The sequence below is a fragment of the Grampus griseus genome (assembly GCF_964374135.1).
Source record: "Grampus griseus genome assembly, chromosome: 15".
In the NCBI taxonomy this organism is placed as follows: domain Eukaryota; kingdom Metazoa; phylum Chordata; class Mammalia; order Artiodactyla; family Delphinidae; genus Grampus; species Grampus griseus.
The window spans coordinates 53,131,856-53,151,586 of record NC_139009.1 but is presented as its reverse complement, the minus strand read 5'-3'; the positions used below and the strand labels follow the sequence as shown (position 1 = coordinate 53,151,586).

Here is a 19,731-nt window from a genome sequence, read left to right as displayed (position 1 = left end):
AAAGATGGAGTATTATATCTTCAGAGAGAAAATTACAAAAGATAAGCAATGGACTCCTGCCCAGTAAAGCAGACTCTAGAACTATGCATGGAGAGTAATATATGGTCTGACAATTAAGCTGTTATAAAGGCTAGATACTCTTCTTCTTGAATCACTGCTCTGTTCAGACTTTCATAAAACATTAGTTTACATGGATCACTCATTTCTGAGGATCTCATTGAATTTAGATGTGCTGTAATGAATGGCTCTTTCTCCCTTAGTTTCAACCTTATTTAACCTCCCAGTAGTGCCTCTTTTCAGCTTATGACATGTCCTGATAATGAGCTGATAACTTTCTCATCTTTGGAGAAGCTTTTGAGATTTACCAATAAACTTCTTAGAAGGTATATTGTTCTTAGAAGCCACAGTTTATCTTTCATCTCACTAAGAAAATCTAGACTAGGTTCCCTTCATTAATTCAACATTTATGAGGACCTACTACATAATCAGAAACACTGGTTAAGCTTTTTTCAGTGTTTCTAAATTGGCCAAGGAATGGGATACCTGCCTTATGGAAGAGACTTATCTTAGTATGACTGTCACACAGAGAGTGATGTGCTCACAACACAAAATTTAAGGAGGTACCCTTTCTCAGTGTCATGCAAGTTATTACCTTGCAATTGCACAACCCTGAAATTGAGTGCCTCCTTAATTTTACACTCTAGGATTTTCTGTTGCCTTACCCTAAGTCCCTACTCTGTTGCACTTATAGGTAAAATACATAATTTAACAGTTACCAAGATCAATATTGATTTTTATATGCCAAATCAGTTTGATTTTCCTTGTTTTGAGTGTCTACTGGGTCATCTTTCTTTTTTTGTAGAACCGTATTGCTGTTGATAAGAATTATCCTTGAATATTGCCAGTGTGTGGATAATATCCCATCTGTTACTACTGACATGCTCACTCGTCTATCAGATTTATTGAAGGTGTGTATGATTTCACTCCTATGGAAAAAATAGTTGGAAGAAGTAATTCATTAGGGCGTGAGTAATCTTCCAACTCTAAGACATTTCGAGGTTAAGCTATCTTTAAGACATTAATTTTGTGACATTTGATTGTGGTTGAACACAACATGTTATTTGAAGGAGGCCACCTGCTTCCTTCTCACTCCACATTTAGTGATTCCTCATTACACCCATAGAGTTGTTAATGATATCGGAGACAGGAGATGATTTGTTCGTTAGGTGCTGAACATGACTGAGGCCACTTAGGTCAAAAAACCTGGACTGGTTTCAAATGTGCATGGAAGGAATTCACTGAACTTTACAAAATTCATCTCACTAAGGTTAGAGATTTTTCTTAAATCATTATTTCAGAACCATTGATGTAAAATGAAACTGTGGTGATACTGTTATTCAGCCATTTCATAGTAACATATTTTAAACTGCTAGCCTAGAGAAAAGGCTTTATTTTTTTCAAATACCTAATCTATCAATTAATTCTGTCCCAAAATTAAGTTGTCATATTTTAGTCCAGAAAGATTTTGTTACCCTTTTGAAAGTAGGACTATCCAATTAGAATGACCGAAACAACTAGTTTTGTGAATGCCAATTAAAGATTAATTTCTGAACAACTGATTTTTAGAATATTTCAACTTTTTCCCTACCAGACTGTAAATATTATCATTTGGGAACACCCTTTGCCTTTTTTTTTTTTTTTTTTTTTTTATCATTACATAAACAGATCCTAATTGCTCCTAGTAGAAAAACTCATTTGGTCCTTCAATGAGAGGAAAGAGGAATGTATTTTTAGAATTAACACATTGCCAGCATATAAAGAATAGTTTTTAGTAAATTGTTGGGTTTTTTTTTTCTTCCTTTGTTAGTACTTCAATTCAAGAAGTTGCCAGTTAGTTCTTGGAGCTGGTGCACTGCAAGTTGTTGGACTAAAAACAATAACTACAAAAAATTTGGGTATGGATTTTTGCATTTAATTCACATGCTGAGGCATTACAGTGATGTCACTATACTTATGTTTCATTATACCTGATGTTTTTATGCCTCTAACTAAAGCCTCTAAAAGTAGCAATGTCACTTTCTTATGTATTGCCATAACTGAAAAGTAACTTCTGGAGAAATGTTATGAGGAATTTTCACTCCAATAAATATAAGTTACTAGAAAGTTGCACTACTGTAAAAAAAATGTTAAAATGTAATATGTATGAAGTACGTATGTATATATGGGGTGAAAGGTATCTGAATGTCAGAAGAGAATCAGTTGTCCCATTAGCTTCCTCATGCCAGTACTACTCACAACTTGAGTCCATTGGAAAAGCAGCATAATTCATTACATCATTCAGTACCAACTGATTTTCTTAAACAAAAAATATGAAATATGTTGCTTTCTGTTACTGTGTTCTTCATTTATGTAATAAACTGGGGTCTGTATAAAATTAATTGATACCTTTTACATAATTTGATAGATAATTAAATACCTTAAATATCAGCTAATACCTTTTTTTTTCTCCACGATATGTCTACCTCCCGGATCTTCAGCTCTTTCTTCACGCTGTTTGCAGTTAATCGTGCACTACATTCCTGTGATCAGGGCTCATTTTGAAGCTCGACTGCAGCCTAAGCAGTATAGTATGCTTAGGCATTTTGATCATATCACTAAGGTACCTTTCCATGTATTTTCTACTGGAGTTTCATAAATTTAACTCCATAATTGTTAAGTATTTTAGATGTGTCCCAGGGACTTTAAAATATAACGTTATTTCTCATTACAGGACTACCATGACCACATAGCTGAAATATCAGCTAAGCTTGTAGCGATAATGGATAGCTTATTTGACAAGCTGTTATCTAAGGTAATAATTTACGGAAATTATTAGGCTTTGCTTGAAAGCGTTGTGACTTTTCACAGTTGTCTAACAAATCAAAATTGTTCCGGGTTTAGGGAAAAACTCAAATGTTCAGATCACCCAAATAGGTGATATTCATTTCCTAAGGAACTTGGGGGTAGGGGTGGGGGAAGATGATTTCAAGGATGATAGAAACCCTATATAGAAGTAATTTTATATTAGCTGCATTGAAAATTATGTATCTTCAAAGCGTATTTTAGTCTGAAAGCCTTCCAGAGACAGAATTGAGAAAATAAACATTAAATTATTTGTAGTAAAGTGTTATTTTATTTTCCAGGCCAAGAAGGCAGAGCCTGAGGTGCTCTCTTATTTCCGTCATACATATTCAATTTCAGTACTTGTTTCTTATTTGCTTCCCATTCCACATAGGTCATTAAAAGGAGAACTGTTTTCCAAAAAATTCTTAATTGCACTGGGAGGGTATCTTCAGAAAAATGTCACTTAATCAGCCCTAGTCACTTTTGCCCTATCCCTCACTCTTTCCTTTCCCTAAATTATTCAGTACATGTCTTAGAGAGAAAGCAGAAATCTCATACCTTGAAAGTTTGAAGGTTTATTTAGTTTATACTTTTGCCCCAGAGTATTTTTAGAGTAATCTTATAAAGCAAGACCCTTTGATATGCTTTTCCTTCTACTTGGATCCTTCAGATTCTGAGATGGCAAGAGCAGCAGGCACATAAAAATTATAAAAAGGCAAGATAAAGTGGTGCCCATTCACACCCAAATCTTTGAAGTTGACAGTGAGAAGGAGTGATTGGAAAATAAGATTGCATTTGTTTAATGTTAAGTTCTCAAACATTTTGATCATAGGACCCCCTTTACATTCTTAAGAATAATTGAGGACCCCAAAGAGCTTTTTTTATGCAAATATACTTATCAGTAAGTACCATATTAGAAATTAAAACTAAAAAAAAATTTAAAACACAAGAATACATAAACACACATTTGATTAGCCTTCAGAATGACATCACAGGTCATCTAAAAATCCCCACCATTCAATCATGAGAGACCGCAAGTGAATAATACTAATCTTATTATTATTATGAAAATGGTTTTTACCTCACATATTCCCTGAAAGAACCTCTGACTCCCAGGTGTTCCCACACCACACTTTGAGAACCTCTGACGTAGTTAGTTTATAGTATAGATGTTTTATGCTTTTCTTTTAAGAAGCTTAAGGAATTTATAGTTATGTGCAAACATACCTATGTTATGTTATGCCTTCTAAGTTTCTAGTTTTGGATGGAGAAAAATTATTGGTTAGAAATTCTCTTTTTTCTTCATGGTTGCCAAGTACAAGCTAAATGCAAAAGCAGTTCTATTCCACCAGTTTCCTTTTTGATACATGACATTCTTCTGTGTACCAAAAGTCAATGAATAATGCACTGTAACCCTCAAGAAGTTTATCATCTAACAAGGCAGAGGACTTAACACCTAATAATGTAGAGTAAGGTAAATGTTAAATAGTGAAACTAGAAATAAGCTGGGGAATAGAATGAAGCAAAACCAAAAAAGTGCTGGTACTCTTAAAACCTTGACTTTTTTCTATCATGTTGGTCATCCAAAGTCTATGAACAAGAATTGGGACTATGGCTAGACTTTTTCCTGTGACAATTCATTGCATTCTTTTTTCTCATCTTTCTTTCTTTTTGGTAAAGAAAAATAAAGAAAATTATTTAATGAGCTTCCCATATATTTATCACCTATATTTAACAGTCATTAACATTTTTCTTTTTTTGCTAAAATATTTTATAGTTAATTTGAGGCACTGTAATATTTCATCCCTAAATACTTGGGTGTATATTTCTAAAAACTAGGGAGGGATACTTTTTTATATAATCACACTACTATATCACACCTAACAAAATTACATATTGCATTTGGTTATTATGTCTCTTAACTCTTTTATAAATTTCAAACACCTCCCTCCCCATTTTTTATGTCATTTTTTTAATGTCAAGAGTGTGCCTAGACGTTTGCAACTTAGCGTTTTCTCTGCTACCTTCCTCACTGATGACTTTTCCTGTTACCCTGACATGTTACATTTTCCCTGTATTATCAAGTCTCTCTTTACCACTCCCTGCCCTACTTGCTTCCATGGGTTGCCCAGGAGTTTGGCCCTGTTTTTAATTCACACCAAAATAGCAGACAGTGTTTGATTTGGGTTAGTCTCTCAATTTTTAGCTTTTCATTTTCTTATCAGGAATTTTAATTTGGGGAAAGAAGAATAACACAGTAATAAAATATATGCTGATTATAAGAAGCTAATAAACAAGGGTACCTTTCCTTGGGTAGAGTGAAACATTAACATCTAATTGTACTACTGGCTAGACTAATGTCCAGCCACCATTCATTCATTCATTGAGTTAAATCGTGTTAGGTTAACAGTGATACACAAGGGTGAAGAAGCCTTTGATCTTGTCCTCATATAGTAAAATATCTAGTAGGATAATTATATCAATAACTATAACAGGAGGTAGATTAAAGTATCATAAGTAGGGAATCGGTTCAGTGCTATTGGAGCTTTTAATGTTTTGAAAGAGATGGTTGTTAGCTGGGGAGGGAGATCTGGGAAAGCTTTATGGATGAGGCATGCATATAAGTTTTGATTTTAAAGATAGATACAATTAGAGCAAATGAAGTTGAGGCGAAGAGATACTCTGAGTTAACAGCATGAACAGACATGTTGGTAGGAATCCTAAGAAGGAAGTTTAGTGTTGGGTTTTGGAGTCAGGTAGACCTAAATTCAAATTCCATTGTTTGTCACACATTAGTCACTGAAGAACCTTGGGCAAATTATTAATCTCCTTAAGCCTCGGTTCCTATCTCTAAATGAGGATAATAATAAAGCCTCATAAACTTGTAGTGAAGATTTATGAGATAATATATGTGGAGCACTTTTCTTTTATCATGTATCTGACTATAGCCAGTTCCAATAAATGTTGACTGCTAATGCTTTTGCTGTTGTTATTAATAATAACAAAGGTAAGTAATTCCATTTAGCTAATGTATTAGGGTGGGTAAACCCAGGAGTGGGAGATATGTTGGAAAGATAGTGGAAAGCTTTGACTATCAGTGGAAAGCTAAGCAATTTAAGGCAAGTTTATGGAGGTATAATTTACATTCAGTAAAATTCATCCTTTCTAAGTATATAATTTGATGGATGTTAACATGTATATGTAGTAGAACTACCACAATCAAGATATAGAACAATTCCATCACTGTTGGCATTTTTGCAGTTAATCCTTTTCCCGACATCCCCAAACCATGACAACCACTGATCTGATTTTCTTCCATATAGTTTTGCCTTTTCCAGAATATCCTATAAATGGAATTATACAGAATGTAACCTTTTGTCCTAGGTTCCTTTCATTTAGCCCAACGCTTTTGAAATTCATGGATGTTATAGCAGGTGTTAATGGCTTGTTCATTGTTATTATAGAGTGATATCGATTGTATGGATGTACTACTATTTGTTTATCCATTCATCAATTGATAGATGTTTGGGTTTTCTCCAGTTTCTGGCTGTTATGAATAATGCCACTATATACATTCATGGGCACATCTTTGTGTGGACATGTGTTTTCATTTCTTTTGTGTAAATACCTTGGAATATATTGATGGTGGCATGGAAATGTAAGACTGCCAAATTATTTTCCAAAGTGACTATACAATTTTATATTCTACTTGTGATGTACAAGAGCTCTAGGTACTCTTTATCTTCACCAGCACTTTCTATTGTCTCTCTGTTTTTTAATGTTAGTCTTCTAGTAGGTCTGTATTGAGTGATATCTCATTGTGGTTTTAATTTATATAATGACGAACATGTTGAGTATCTTTTCATGTGTTAGTTTGCCATCCATACTTTTTCTCTGGAAAAATGTTCAAATTTTTTTTGCTCATTTTAAAAATTGGGTTATCTTCTTATTGAGTTTTAAGAGTTCTTTAAGAAAAGAGTTCTTTATATATCCTAGATACAAGTCCTTTATCAAGTAAGTATTTTCTCCCAGTCTATGGCTTACCTTTTCATTTTCTTAAGTGTCTTAAAAAGAGCAACTTTTAACTTTGGTGAACTCCGGTTTATCAGTTTTTTCTTTTATTATTCATGCTTCTTGTGTCTTATCCCAATAACTTTTTGTCACCCAAGTTACAAAGATAATTTCCAGTGTTTTCTTCTAGAAGCACTATTGTTTTAGGTTTTATATATAAGTCCATGATCCATTTTTAGTTGATTTTTTTATATAGTGTGGAATAAAGAAGTACAGTATCAAGTTTAAGTGATTGAAGAAACGTGTGGTGAAGGTCAGATGGAAAGGATAGTATCTTGAGGGAAAGCAGTGATGAAGGAAGGTTTTGGGGGTGTGCTAGTTTCCTGGGGCTGCCATAACAGATTCCCACAGACTGAGTGGCTTATAACACAAAAATTTATTCTCTTGTAGTTCTGGAGGATAGAATGTCCCTAGACCATGCTCCCTCTGAAGGCTCTAAGAATCCTTCCCTGCCCCTTTCTAGCTTCAGGTGCTTGCTATCAGTTGTTGGCATTACTTGGCTTGTAGATGCATCACTTCAATCTCTGCCTCTGTCTTCACGTGGTCATCTTCCCTCTGTGTGTCTCTGTGTCTAAATTTCCCTCTCCTTTCTTTTATAAAAACACCAGTCAGTGGATTTAGGACCCACTCTAATCCACTATGACCTTATGAAGCTCTAAGTGAACATGAATTTGGAGAAGATATTATTCAACCCAGGACAGGGGGACAGTTAAGATAAGGGGATATTACCACAGTAGGATACTAAAATAAAAAAGACAATAACAAGTGTTGGTGAGGATATGGAGAAATTGGAACCCTTATAGGCTGCTGGGTGGGATTGTAAAGTGGTACAGCCACTGTGGAAAACATTTTGACATTTCCTCAAAAGGTTGAACATGGAGTTACCATATGATCCAGTAATTCCACTTCTGGGTATATACCCAAGAGAATTGATAACATTTGTCTACACAGAAATCTGTACATGAATGTTCATGGCATTATTATTCATAATAGCCAAAAAGTAGAAATAACCCAAATGTCCGTTAATTGCTGATTGGATAAACTATGGTATATTCATGCAATCATCATGCAGCCATAAAAAAGATGAGGTACTGACACATGCTGCAACATGGATGAACCTTGAAAGCATGCTAAGTGAAAGAAGCCAGTCACAAAAAGCCACAGATTGTATGATTCCATTTCTAGAGAGTAGTAGTTGCCAGGGGCTGAGGGGAGGGGGGAACGGGGTGTGCCTGCTAATGGGTATGGGGTTTCTTCTTGGGGTGATGAAAATGTTTGGGAATTAGTTGTGATGGTTGTATAAGAGTTTACTAAAAAAAGTTAATTGTACACTTTAAAGGGGTGAATTTTATGGTATGTGAATTATATCTTAAAGCTGTTATTAATAAAAAAGATAAGGGGATGTTTGATATAACTCTAAGCTGAAGAGAGACACACCCTTGAGTGGTCACGACTTTGCTTGGTCCAGTCACACGGTGACTTCCACATGGTTCTGCTGCAGCAGTATATTGGAACTCATCATTTTAATAAACTATATAAGATTAGTGCATCTAAAATATAATTATTTAGCCCAAATTTGTCTTATAAATGAAAATGATATATAATTTAAGCTGTGAATTCTAAAATGTGGGCTAAAAGGTGATTATCTAAATCATATCAGTATACTGTTCCAGACGTAAGAACAGTAAGTGAATTTACCTAATTTAAAGTTTTCCGTATAGATCATTGAAAAAGTCTTCTCTTTATTATTATTATTACTATTTTAAATTTATTTATTTTATTTATTATTTTTGGCTACATTGGGTCTTCATTGCTACGCTCAGGCTTTCTCTAGTTGTGGCGAGCAGGGGCTACTCTTCGTTGCGGTGCACGGGCTTCTCATTGTGGTGGCTCCTCTTATTGCCGGGCATGGGCTCTAGGTGTGCGGGCTTCAGTAGTTGTGGCTCATGGACTCTAGAGCGCAGGCTCAGTAGTTGTGGTGCACAGGCTGCTCCATGGCATGTGGGATCTTCCCGGACCAGGGCTCGAACCTGTGTCCCCTGCATTGGCAGGCGGAGTCTTAACCAGTGTGCCACCAGGGAAGCCTGAAAAAGTCTTCTCTTAACCTTAGGGTAAATATGATTACTATATTGGCCCACCTACCAAGAAAAAGAACATTTTAATTCTACCAGTTATATTGATTTCAGATATGATCATGTTGAACACATTCTTAAAATCATGTTTAAAAAATAATCTGTTAATTTGGAGGGCCTACTTTAATGATTCATTATCGTATATTAAGCCACAATAGTAGCTAACATTTTTTGAGTACCTACTTGGTATCAAGCACTGGTTTGAGTTCTTATGAGCCATCTTTTAAAATCCTCCCAGCATGCCCTTTGAGATATAGAGAAATATCTCACCCAATATAGAGAAGTAACTCACCCCATCTCACATAGCTAAGAATTTTAAGAGTTGGGATTTGAACCCAAGCAGTCCATCTTAAGAAGGGAAGCCACCTATGTTCTTAGCCACTATATTATGCTGGTTCTCTCAAAATAGATTAAGCTTTTTAATGAAAAGTTTTTGAGATTTGCATGAGTAGCACAGATCACAGTTGAAGAGTTAGATGTGTAGGGGCAGAAAATATATGTTTTAGGGAACAGTGGGGACAATATGCAATCCAGAGGACATGAATATAATTCTCATTATTTTTCCCTGCCAGTATGAAGTGAAAGCTCCCGTTCCTTCTGCCTGTTTCAGGAATATTTGTAAGCAAATGGCAAAAATGCATGAAGCTATATTTGATCTCCTTCCAGAAGAACAAACACAAGTAAGTAGTAATTCCTAAAACTATTATATATAACATAATATGCATGCAGAATTGGAGTGTTTTTATTATGTACTTTTGGCACAGTTAAGCTTAGTTTGTATTCCAGTATGATTATTGTTATTTTTTCCAGTTGTTATATTGACTTGATTTCAAAGTGCTCCTTGCCCTGACAGGCCAGAGCAATAGTAGCTTTGCTGTGTAGTCAGCCATTCTAAAAAGCAGATTTTCATTTGTTCATTGGGTCATCAGAGGTCCCAGATTCTACTGACATCATTTATTACATTATTAGTTTGAAAATCAGGATTAGCATTTATCAGTGAATAGTAGAATATGTTACTCACTGTGATTATAATCCAAATTGGATAGGGGAGGAATTAGTGATGGACTTAATAATGAGATGACATATAAAGTAACTCAATCAATATGCCTTAACATTAATATTTGTTAGATCAGCATAAGTGATGTGTAGTAGGCACAGATCAGGAAAAATAGCAAAATGGGTAGTCTTTGGCACCTCTTACTTTTGAAGTATCCACCCTCTGTCTCTACTGTTTTCCCTACACTATTACCAGAGTTCTCTTCACTTTTCGGTGACATTCCTACCCGTGACTTCCCTCGATTCCCTCGCCTAGTACTTTAAAGTTTCCAGTACTTCTTTTCTTCTGGTCTTCTTTACCCACCTTAGTTTGTTCCCTTTATACCAGGTGATCTCATTCAAGTCTAATTGTAGAATGATATTTTATAATTAGTACAAAACTAGTTGTTACATGACTAATGATCTTAGTTTTCACTGGGATTTTTGCTATTTAGACAAGTTTCTTATCAATATTTCAGTTTGTCTTGAATTGGTTGAGTGCTTGGAAATGGTATTTGGGAGCAGAGAGTAGCTTTTTCAGTGTCTCTTCCCTGCTCTTGCGCCTGCTGGTCTCCTTTCCCATGCCACCTCAGACTTCCATCCTATACTAGCTATTACCATTTTTTCATGTTTCCCTAAGTTTTCATTAATCATACCATCTTTATGATTAAATATCATCCAGTGCCTTTGGGGCTCTCTGAGGACTGAGGAGGAGGCTTGAGATGTGGAGCACCCACTAGGGTCTCTTCTTCCTTTCTCAGTCTTCCTAGCCAAGCCATCCTTTTCATTCCACATGTAAGATCCCCCACCTCTGACATTCTGACCTTCTGGATTTGCCATTTGAGTTCTAATTCTAGAACAAGGCTTAGCCAGGTCCAGGAGCTGGGTATATAGGTATTTCATGTATTTTTATCTGCATCATCGTTTAAAGGGAACTCTTGTCAAGCTGGGCACAAATTATAGATTTATGTCATTATTGTCACTTGAGTACGAGTAATTCCATAAAACTTTTCCATAGATGACTTTATATATTTTTTCCCATGGGAAATATATTTCACAAAATTGTTTCCATAGATTAATTGTATATAATTTCAGGTCAGGCATTTCCCAAAGAAGTATTGCATTAAAAATCTGCATGTGAAGCAATAAAATACTTCCAAGTAATTGGGAAGGATAACGGTAGCCTTGCCTTTACCATTGTGACTTTTTTCTCTATCAAGTTCCTAGTTAATATCGATACATTGCAGAATTCTCCATCTCTTTTTATTCTTTTCACCTGTATGGTTGATCCCATTTACACATGCCAGAGGATTTCTACTAAGGGGCAAAAGGCAGTGATAAGTCATATCACTAAAATAAGTACTACTGAAAAGAGCAAAAAGAGCTTTTATCCAACTAAGGAGACAAACTATACTGAAATAGCAATTAAATACTTTCAGAGGAGCATTTTAAAAGTATATGCCAAAGCAAAAGGTTTTTAAAATTTTTCTGCAAATAATAGTGATTACTTACTTACGTCTTCTATGTCAATAGAGCTTTAAGAAACTGAGTTTTATTTCTTTTCCAGATGTTATTTTTAAGAATTAATGCAAGTTACAAACTCCACTTGAAAAAGCAATTGTCTCACTTAAATGTGATAAATGATGGAGGACCTCAAAATGGGTATGTTTTCAATATGTTTTTACCCCGTACTCCCATATTGAACTGTTTGATTGGTTTTTATTCATTATGCTGTCCTTTTCCACTATAATCTTGCCAGGGCCCCAGACTGTAAAATCAGCAGACTTTTGCCTTTTTTTCCCTCTGTGAAGGTGATGTATATCTATATCTGTATCTATCTATCTGTGTTAAAGTGTTTTATAGATGGTGAATTAGTTAACTGACCTTATATGTCCATTTTGAGGCAGTGTACATTAGTAGCACCTCCTTAAGTCACCCAGTAGTCTTCACCTATCCAGACAGAACTCAAAGTCCTACTTTGTATGACTGTGAGAAAGTCACTTAACCTTTGTGCCTTATTTATCAAATGAGAACCATAAAATCTGCCTTAATTCCTTCACAGGGTTACAAAAAATAAGTGTATACATATTTTATTGTAAGCCGTTGAACAAATTGTATGTATTATTGGCGAAATAGATTTAGAATCAGAAAACGGGTTAAGTTCTGCCACTTACTAGCTCTATAACTGGGCAAATCACTTACCCTGGGTCTTAATATTCTTAGATTTTAAAATAGGGATGATAAAAAGTCCTGTCACAGAATTTTTGTTAAGAGCAATGTAGATAAAGATATGGATTTAAAGATTATACAAAGTGCAAAGCGCTGATCATGTAGGTACACCTTTATATGATTTCTGTAGTGTGTTACCTGTTCCATGGATTTTTAAGAGTAGAATATTTTGTTCCCTTTTAAAGGAATTTTAGGCTTAAGTTTCAAACTTATAGGAACAAATATAAAAAACATCTTTTGGAGTCAGAAGTTGGCCCTACCCTTAAAAAGAAAAGAAGTACAGCTGGCCCTTGAGCAAGAGGGGGATGGGGTGGGGGTTGGAGGTGCCGACCCTCCAGCAGTTGACAATCTGAGTATAACTTAGAGAGCTGGCCCTCCATATACAGGGCTCCTCTGTATCAACAATTCCACATCCACAGATTCAACCAGCTGCAGATCATGTAATGCTCTAGTATTTACTGTTTTTAAAAATCTGCGTATAAGTGAACCCACGCAGTTCAAACCTGTGTTGTTGGAGAGTACAATGAATTGATTTTGCACAAAACAATTTGGAAGCTTCAAACTGCTGAATTTGTCAGCCAGGCTGAATTTAAGAGTTTTATGCAAAAATCTGATTCTCTTTTGATTATTACCTGGTTCTTTTTTTTTTTTTAAAGATTTATTTTCAGAAATTTCAAAGCCACAGAAAAGTTCAAAGACAGTATAACAAATATCAAATACCTCTCAGAAACTATTCATAAAAAGCTAATTAAAGGCCCATTACACTCATACTTTTCTACTTTTATTCACGTAACTAAATCTCGCAGGTTGGTTTTTCTCAGACCAGTAGTTCTGAAGCATCCAAGTTAATTCATCACCTATTATTTTCTTTGTTAATAAAGCTGTTTGGGGGTTGGTACCACCTTAGAGATCTTTGTTGTCACATACTTTTAAAGACACTAATACTGTGTAAGTCAAACTATGTCTTTGAGCGATCACTTGAAAGATAGAATTCCCTGAAAATTTCTCTCTAGACTCTAGCCAAAGACATAATAAACTACCTGCTTAAAAGGAACTTTTGTTCCTGAAATGGCTCTAAAATTTTACCTTTTTTTTTTCGAGGTGAAATTCACATAACATAAAATCAACCATTTTATAGTTAACCATTCAGTGGTCCTTAGTGCCTTCGCAGCCACCACCTGGGTGCAACTGCCAGCCCTGTCTAGTTCCAAACATTTTACTACCACAAGAGGAAATCCCAGACCCATTAAGCAGTTGCTCCCTATTCCTTCTTCTCCCCCGTCCTGCACTTTTTTTTAATGTGATTTTTTTCTCTATTTTAAGATATTTTTAAAAGAGAGACATATGGAGAATATTTATATTCCTGTTACTTAGAATTGATCATTATTAACATTTGTCATTTTCACTTGGAAAAAAAAATGTTCATCATTTTTTTTAAAAATGGCATTCCAAATGGAGCTTAAATACCCCTTGACCCCATCTCCAGTCCTTTGCTCTTTCCTCCAGCCCTTAGGCAGTGTTTCTAGTAAATCTGATCTATATCCTTTAAGTCCTTCTCATTTATTGTCTCTTTATCTAAAAAAAAAAATGTGGAGCTGTTTTATGAATTTAATTTACTTACATGGTATATTGTACATATGCTGCTTGCTTTTTTCCACTCAACATTGTTTATGTTGATATATAGAAATTGTCCATTTTTGATTGCTTTATTGCATTCTCCCACATGAATCAACCATATTTAATGTTTCCATTTCACCTGGTGATCGATTTTAGGTCATTACTTTCTTCCATTACAATCATGCCACAGTGAAGATCTTTCCTTATACATGTGTAATGGTGTGATCATTTCTTTAGGGTAGGTACATAGAAGTGGATCACATGTACATTTTCACTCTACTAGGTTTTGCCAGAATTTTCTCCAAAGTGGCTATACCAAGTTTATATGCCCACCTTTATTCCACATCTTGCCAACATTTGCTGTTAGATTTTTTAAATTTTTGCCAGTCTAATGGGATACAGTGGTATTTTGTTTTGATTTGCATTTCCTAATGTTTGTCATCTTTTCACGTATTTGTCATTCAGGTGTTCTCATCTGTGACTTTTCATATTCTTCACCCATTTTTTATCTTGGGTATTATCTTTTTCTTGCTGATTTTAGATTTTTGCATATGACCTCAAACTGATCCTTCATTGGTTATATATATTGCAAATATTTGCTTTTCTTTTACGTTCTTTTATCAAATATTTTCAACTTTGATGTAAAATATATATTTTCTATGTACTGTCTTGTATAGACTGTAAATAGTTGACTTGATATTTTAAAATGGAGATTTCTGTTAATTTCATTTAATTTTTCATGTGGGAGTCTTGCCTTAAGACTTTGTTCTTTTTTGAGCCATTTCTGTCAGTTTCAGCATACTTACTAATTTAGACTCTTTATGGATTTTAAAGCACCTTGACCCAGATGAGTTTCAAACAAAAATATGGTCCTTACTGAATTCTGCCATGTGACAAAAGCTGAAACATTAAGTACATAAGTATGAATGTATTTATAAATTAGACTCATACATATATTAAGGGTGCTTAAAATACCTTTGCCCCCTTGTGGTCCAGCAATCCAGAACTTACATGCTCTTTAAAGTATCAAAGCTGCATTTCCTCTTCTTTTACAAACTACTAAATCAAGATCTCCTATTTGTTTCTCCATGGGCCAAATCTGTCAACGTACACGTCTAATCAGACCAGTCCCTACTTTTTGTGTGTGGAGCTTTGGTATCTGTTTATCATCTGAGCATTCTTTCCAGGAGTGTTTTTTCAAGGATAGGGATTAATGTGACAGCTAAATACTTAAAAGTATAATTCTTTTTGTCAAGTATTGTTACATCGTCAATAGCAAGTTTTGTATCCAGCAGTACTTAACACATGAGTCCCAGCCTTCATTTAACTTCTTAGGATGGCATTCAGGAAACCTTGTCTGTCTTTTCCTTGAGTTCAACAGTCATATACATGTATACTGTATTCTACTGACAGCTGATCAAAAAAAAAAAAGTTTAACTTGTTATTTTTCTCTATTTCATACTGTTCTAAGATAAATTTATTTTATTGGGCAGAATTAATTATGAAACAGTCCAACCTGCATTGGTTTATTCCTTTTCAAAACAACACTGTTGAAAGAGAGAACATTAAATGATCTAACTATAAGATAGTAGGAATCATGCTGAGAGAAATATATTGACATTTGGTCCAAATTTTAAATCATAGTCTAGCAGCTAGGATAGGACTCAGATTACTCTGTGAGCATTGCTACTTTATTTGAAAAGAAAACATGAGATTAAAAATAATTTTCTTTCCAATGTTTAGGTTGGTCACAGCAGATGTAGCTTTTTACACTGGAAATCTTCAAGCCTTAAAAGGCCTTAAAGATTTGGACCTAAATATGGCCGAGATCTGGGAACAGAAAAGGTGATGACATACTGGAAAACTGGGTAGTTCATTTTACCATGGGATGTGTATGTTTGTGATGAAAATATGGATGCCTGTGATTCAAGAACTGAACCTGGAACCCAAAGTGAACTGGGGTTGGGGAAGGGGAAAGGGAAAGTATCAGTGTTGGGAAACTGGGATTCACTGGGATCTACAAGGAATGCTATTTGTGTGCTTCCTTCAGTGAGGAGTAACTGATCAGGTGTCTATAATATTTTTCATTCTCTCTGGCAACAGACTCAGGTTTCTTTGGACCAAATCCAAAAGAACACATAGCTGTAACACAGCTGTAGTTGACTAGAATGCTCTGTATACTTTATATTAAAAAATGCTTTGCATTTCTTCCAGTGCAATGAAATTCATATGGTGTCCCACCTTATTTAATGATGGTACAATTTAAAATATTAAAATCTTACTCAACCTCTGTAGAAAGTTTTCTCTATGAAAGTAAAGCTGTTTGAAAAATTATTTTTTTACAGATCTTTCTATAAAAATAAACATCTTTTGATTGCTTGGATTTAGGAATTCAGTTTTTGTTTTAGTGACCAATGTCAAGTTTCAGGCTTTGTGTGTCACATATTTAATCTATCATCATCACCACTGTATGTCAACTGCTTAAAGCCTTCCAGAATAGTCTAAATACTTGAAAGACTGATCATAAGTAATAATTAAAGAGTAAGATTTTGGTGTTCATTTATGCAACTACTAATTTAAATACTTTTCAGATGTGGTGTATGAAAGCCTGCAGTTTAACAGCTGTATTTTTATAAAAGTATCTATGCAGGGTTGGGGTGTTTTTCCTTTTTATTTCTAGCAGAGGTAAGAATACATTTTCTTATATTCTGCCTACTTATCTAAATGTTAAAATGAGATCTCCTCATAACATTGAAGTATGTCCCCTGCCTTGGGTTCTTATTTGTAAGTAACTTTCAATGTGTATATGAACAAAGACCAGGGAGAAACAGAACTGTTAAAATATAGGCTGCTGTGTTGGGGCCAGAAATATAAGGTGATGAGTAAGTTATTTAAAAAGACTTTTATAACACCTACCTTCAAAATTAGAATCAGCAGCACTCTATAAATGAAAGTGCCTGTGCCTCACTTCACACCAGGAATCTTGCCTAACCCTGTCAGAGTGCCTAACCTTGTGGTGATTATGTACAATGAAATAGTCTTATTTTGTGCTCTTTGTTTTCCTAAGAGGAATTCTTTCCTTTATCATTATTACAGAGGTATGTCATTGGTTCTTAAACTGTCTAAAATAAAGCTGTAAAGAATTACCAGACTTTAAAAGACAACTTTTTTTTTTTATAGTAACAGTAAACTTATTAAACAGGCAGCTTACTCAAAAACACGTATGGAAGAATTGGAAAATGTAATTGATTCTTAGAGAAAAGCTGAAATTCAAACTACCAGCAGACCTGATTTGGGTTATTCAAGAACATTTTTCAGTAACAACAAGCAAGCTTCAACAAGTGAAGCTTCAAGGAAAGGTAACTTTTTATAACGTTATACCCCACCCCGCTATACTAGAGAACAAGGATGTGAAAGAAATGCCCTACCTCTACCCACCCCACCCCCTTCAGCTGGGAAAAGAAACACCACTTTGTTTCAATAAATGGAGAGTCTATGGAGAGCATGGCAGGCATCCCAGCTTTAGAACTGGATGAAAGATATTAAATACCTTCAAGTTTAATTCCTGTGGAAATAATGATGTGGTTAAGATTCTCAGAAATGCAAAAACTGGATTTGTTAGGTAACTGGCTAGTGAGTACTTCAGTGTTCCAAGAGCGAGTCTTCCAACTGACAGAGTAACTGTTTAGCAAGAGTAAACCATTTTTCTTCACCATTTCATAAAGTTAGTTAGCATTGAAAAGTATAAGTGTATACATGATTGCTTCACAGCTTTATTTTTAAAACCACAAACAGTTCAAAGTGACCATCACTGAGGCCTCTGTTAAAAGATTTTCCAGCAGAGCTACCCCAGTTTTAAGATTAAACAATATTGCACTTTAAGATGAATTTAACTTTCAGGATCTTCTTCAAAAAGAACAGTACTGCTTCCACCAGTGCTTTTCACAGACTAAAAGCATACCGCAGAAAACTCAACTTAAAAATTAACACTGCATGATACAGTAACATAGTAAAGTACCTGCCTATTTTATAATCCTAGAGAACATTTCATTGTAAGAAACTGTTTAACCCATAATTAGTATAAAGTGCACAATATTTTTCATTCAGTGGTCCAAGATACGAAGGTTCCCAGATACAATCTTGTTCTCTAATACTGCTCCAGGTGGGATGTCAATTCGGTCACCATGATTTGCGATGATGATAACCGTTCCCTAAGTGACAGGAAAAACAAAAAACAAGAGTATACTTGCAAGTGCAGCTGAAAATGCAACTGATTTTCTTACAATTATCAAGTTTATGTAGAACTTCACCTACAATGGAGTAAGTGTATTTATAAACAATATTACACATGAAAAACAAATAACACATTAAGGAAAACTGTAATGTGTCCTGTCACAATACTGGCGGTAGCTGTGGTACCATCTCTGATAAGGAGGCAAGGAATCTAGCAGTGGGAAGCAGGCCAGCGCCACAGAATAGCGGGCCCTTTCCAAGAACTACTTGCAAGGCCACCAGCATTATCTACCTTCGTAAACTGAAAGGTGCTTGGTTTATATTTACATACAGGTGTGGGTTTTTTTGTTTTTTGGTTTTTTTTGAGAACAGTTCAATGATTTATATTTCATGTCTTAAGTAAAACTGTTTAGATGAAGCAGTATCAGCAATAATTATATATATGTTGTTTTGTTTTTTTCCCAAGATCTGTAAGTAGCTTTAATAGGAAGAACACCTGAAATCTAGGTATGGAAGTTTTAAAAAATATTTGATTAGGAAAAAACTGTTGAATCTTTGGTTCTGAGCTTTAATACTCATACCCATAGTCCTTCCTATTTCTTATGCTAGGCTGGAATGATACTCATCAAAGTATCCAAGCACTACAGTAATGTGAATGAACATCATACTGATAACAACAGATTAACAAGAATAGATTATAATCAGTATAAATGAAGCTGTCATTTTTTTCTACTTTCATTCAGATTCAAATAGTCATCTTTTAGTTAACTAATGCTAATTTATCAGTGATTCTATTTTAAATATTGTCATATTTCAATAAAATAGTACCAATTCAATTATTTAATAGTGTTTGCTTTCCATTTGAATGCTATACTCCACAAAATGCCTATACACAATTATATTTTAACTATGTTGTATATTTATGGAAAACAGTATTAATACTAAATATTGTAGTAAGCTATTTCATTTTTAAAATGCATATCTTGTAAACAATCTGGTACAACCTAGGAAGTATTCCTTAAAGGTAAATTTAGGACTAGAAAATGAAACCTGTCTTGTAAAGCTATAAGAACTGTAATTTTCATCGTAACCACACACCTTTAATGAAACATTCTTGCCAAATGTTACATCTCCTGAAACTGTGAGGTGATCCAATTCAAGCATATCTGGTATACTTTCAAATCTCCTTAGATAATCCTGAACCTGAAGGAAAAATGTAAACATAAAAACTGTTTCAAAAATGGGTTAACAGAAAAACAGGGATTAAATTAACAAGATAGTTTGCTTGAACTGTAAAACATTCTATTTATGTCCAAGCTCAGGCCTTCTACGGGAGGAACCCTGTTTATTAAGCACTCACTGTGTGTGCAGTGAGAATTTACATATCCTGTGCAGGAGAGACCAGGAGATATGAACATTGTCCCTACAATCAAGCAATTTACACTACAGCTGAGTAGATCAGACATTTAAAATAACAGTAATTAAATAAAAAGATAAACAACCAACACGCTAAGAGCCAGATGAGTGGTTC

The 19,731-nt window shown here is 34.7% G+C and overlaps 2 protein-coding genes across 6 annotated transcripts in view; one reads left to right on the top strand and one right to left on the bottom strand.

The window, feature by feature from the left end:
• VPS54 (VPS54 subunit of GARP complex) overlaps window positions 1-15,847 on the top strand; it is a 93,327-nt gene extending 77,480 nt beyond the window's left edge. For both annotated transcript variants that reach the window (XM_082672419.1, XM_082672418.1), the window contains exons 17-23: window positions 863-968; window positions 1,868-1,955; window positions 2,538-2,659; window positions 2,771-2,851; window positions 9,659-9,766; window positions 11,689-11,783; window positions 15,711-15,847. In XM_082672419.1, the coding sequence (XP_082528545.1) occupies window positions 863-968; window positions 1,868-1,955; window positions 2,538-2,659; window positions 2,771-2,851; window positions 9,659-9,766; window positions 11,689-11,783; window positions 15,711-15,816 (706 nt within the window). In that variant the 3' untranslated portion in view covers window positions 15,817-15,847. The remainder of the gene's footprint in view (window positions 1-862; window positions 969-1,867; window positions 1,956-2,537; window positions 2,660-2,770; window positions 2,852-9,658; window positions 9,767-11,688; window positions 11,784-15,710) is intronic.
• A 1,879-nt stretch (window positions 15,848-17,726) lies between these two features.
• UGP2 (UDP-glucose pyrophosphorylase 2) overlaps window positions 17,727-19,731 on the bottom strand; it is a 55,215-nt gene continuing 53,210 nt past the window's right edge. For 2 of the 4 annotated variants that reach the window (XM_082672423.1, XM_082672422.1), the window contains exons 9-10: window positions 19,299-19,403; window positions 17,729-18,178 (exon numbers count right to left, since the gene is read on the bottom strand). In XM_082672423.1, coding sequence (XP_082528549.1) covers window positions 18,071-18,178; window positions 19,299-19,403 — 213 coding nt within the window. In that variant the 3' untranslated portion in view covers window positions 17,729-18,070. Of the gene's footprint in view, window positions 18,179-19,298; window positions 19,404-19,731 lie in introns of all 4 variants that reach the window. The other 2 variants (XM_082672420.1, XM_082672421.1) reach the window with 2 other exon arrangements.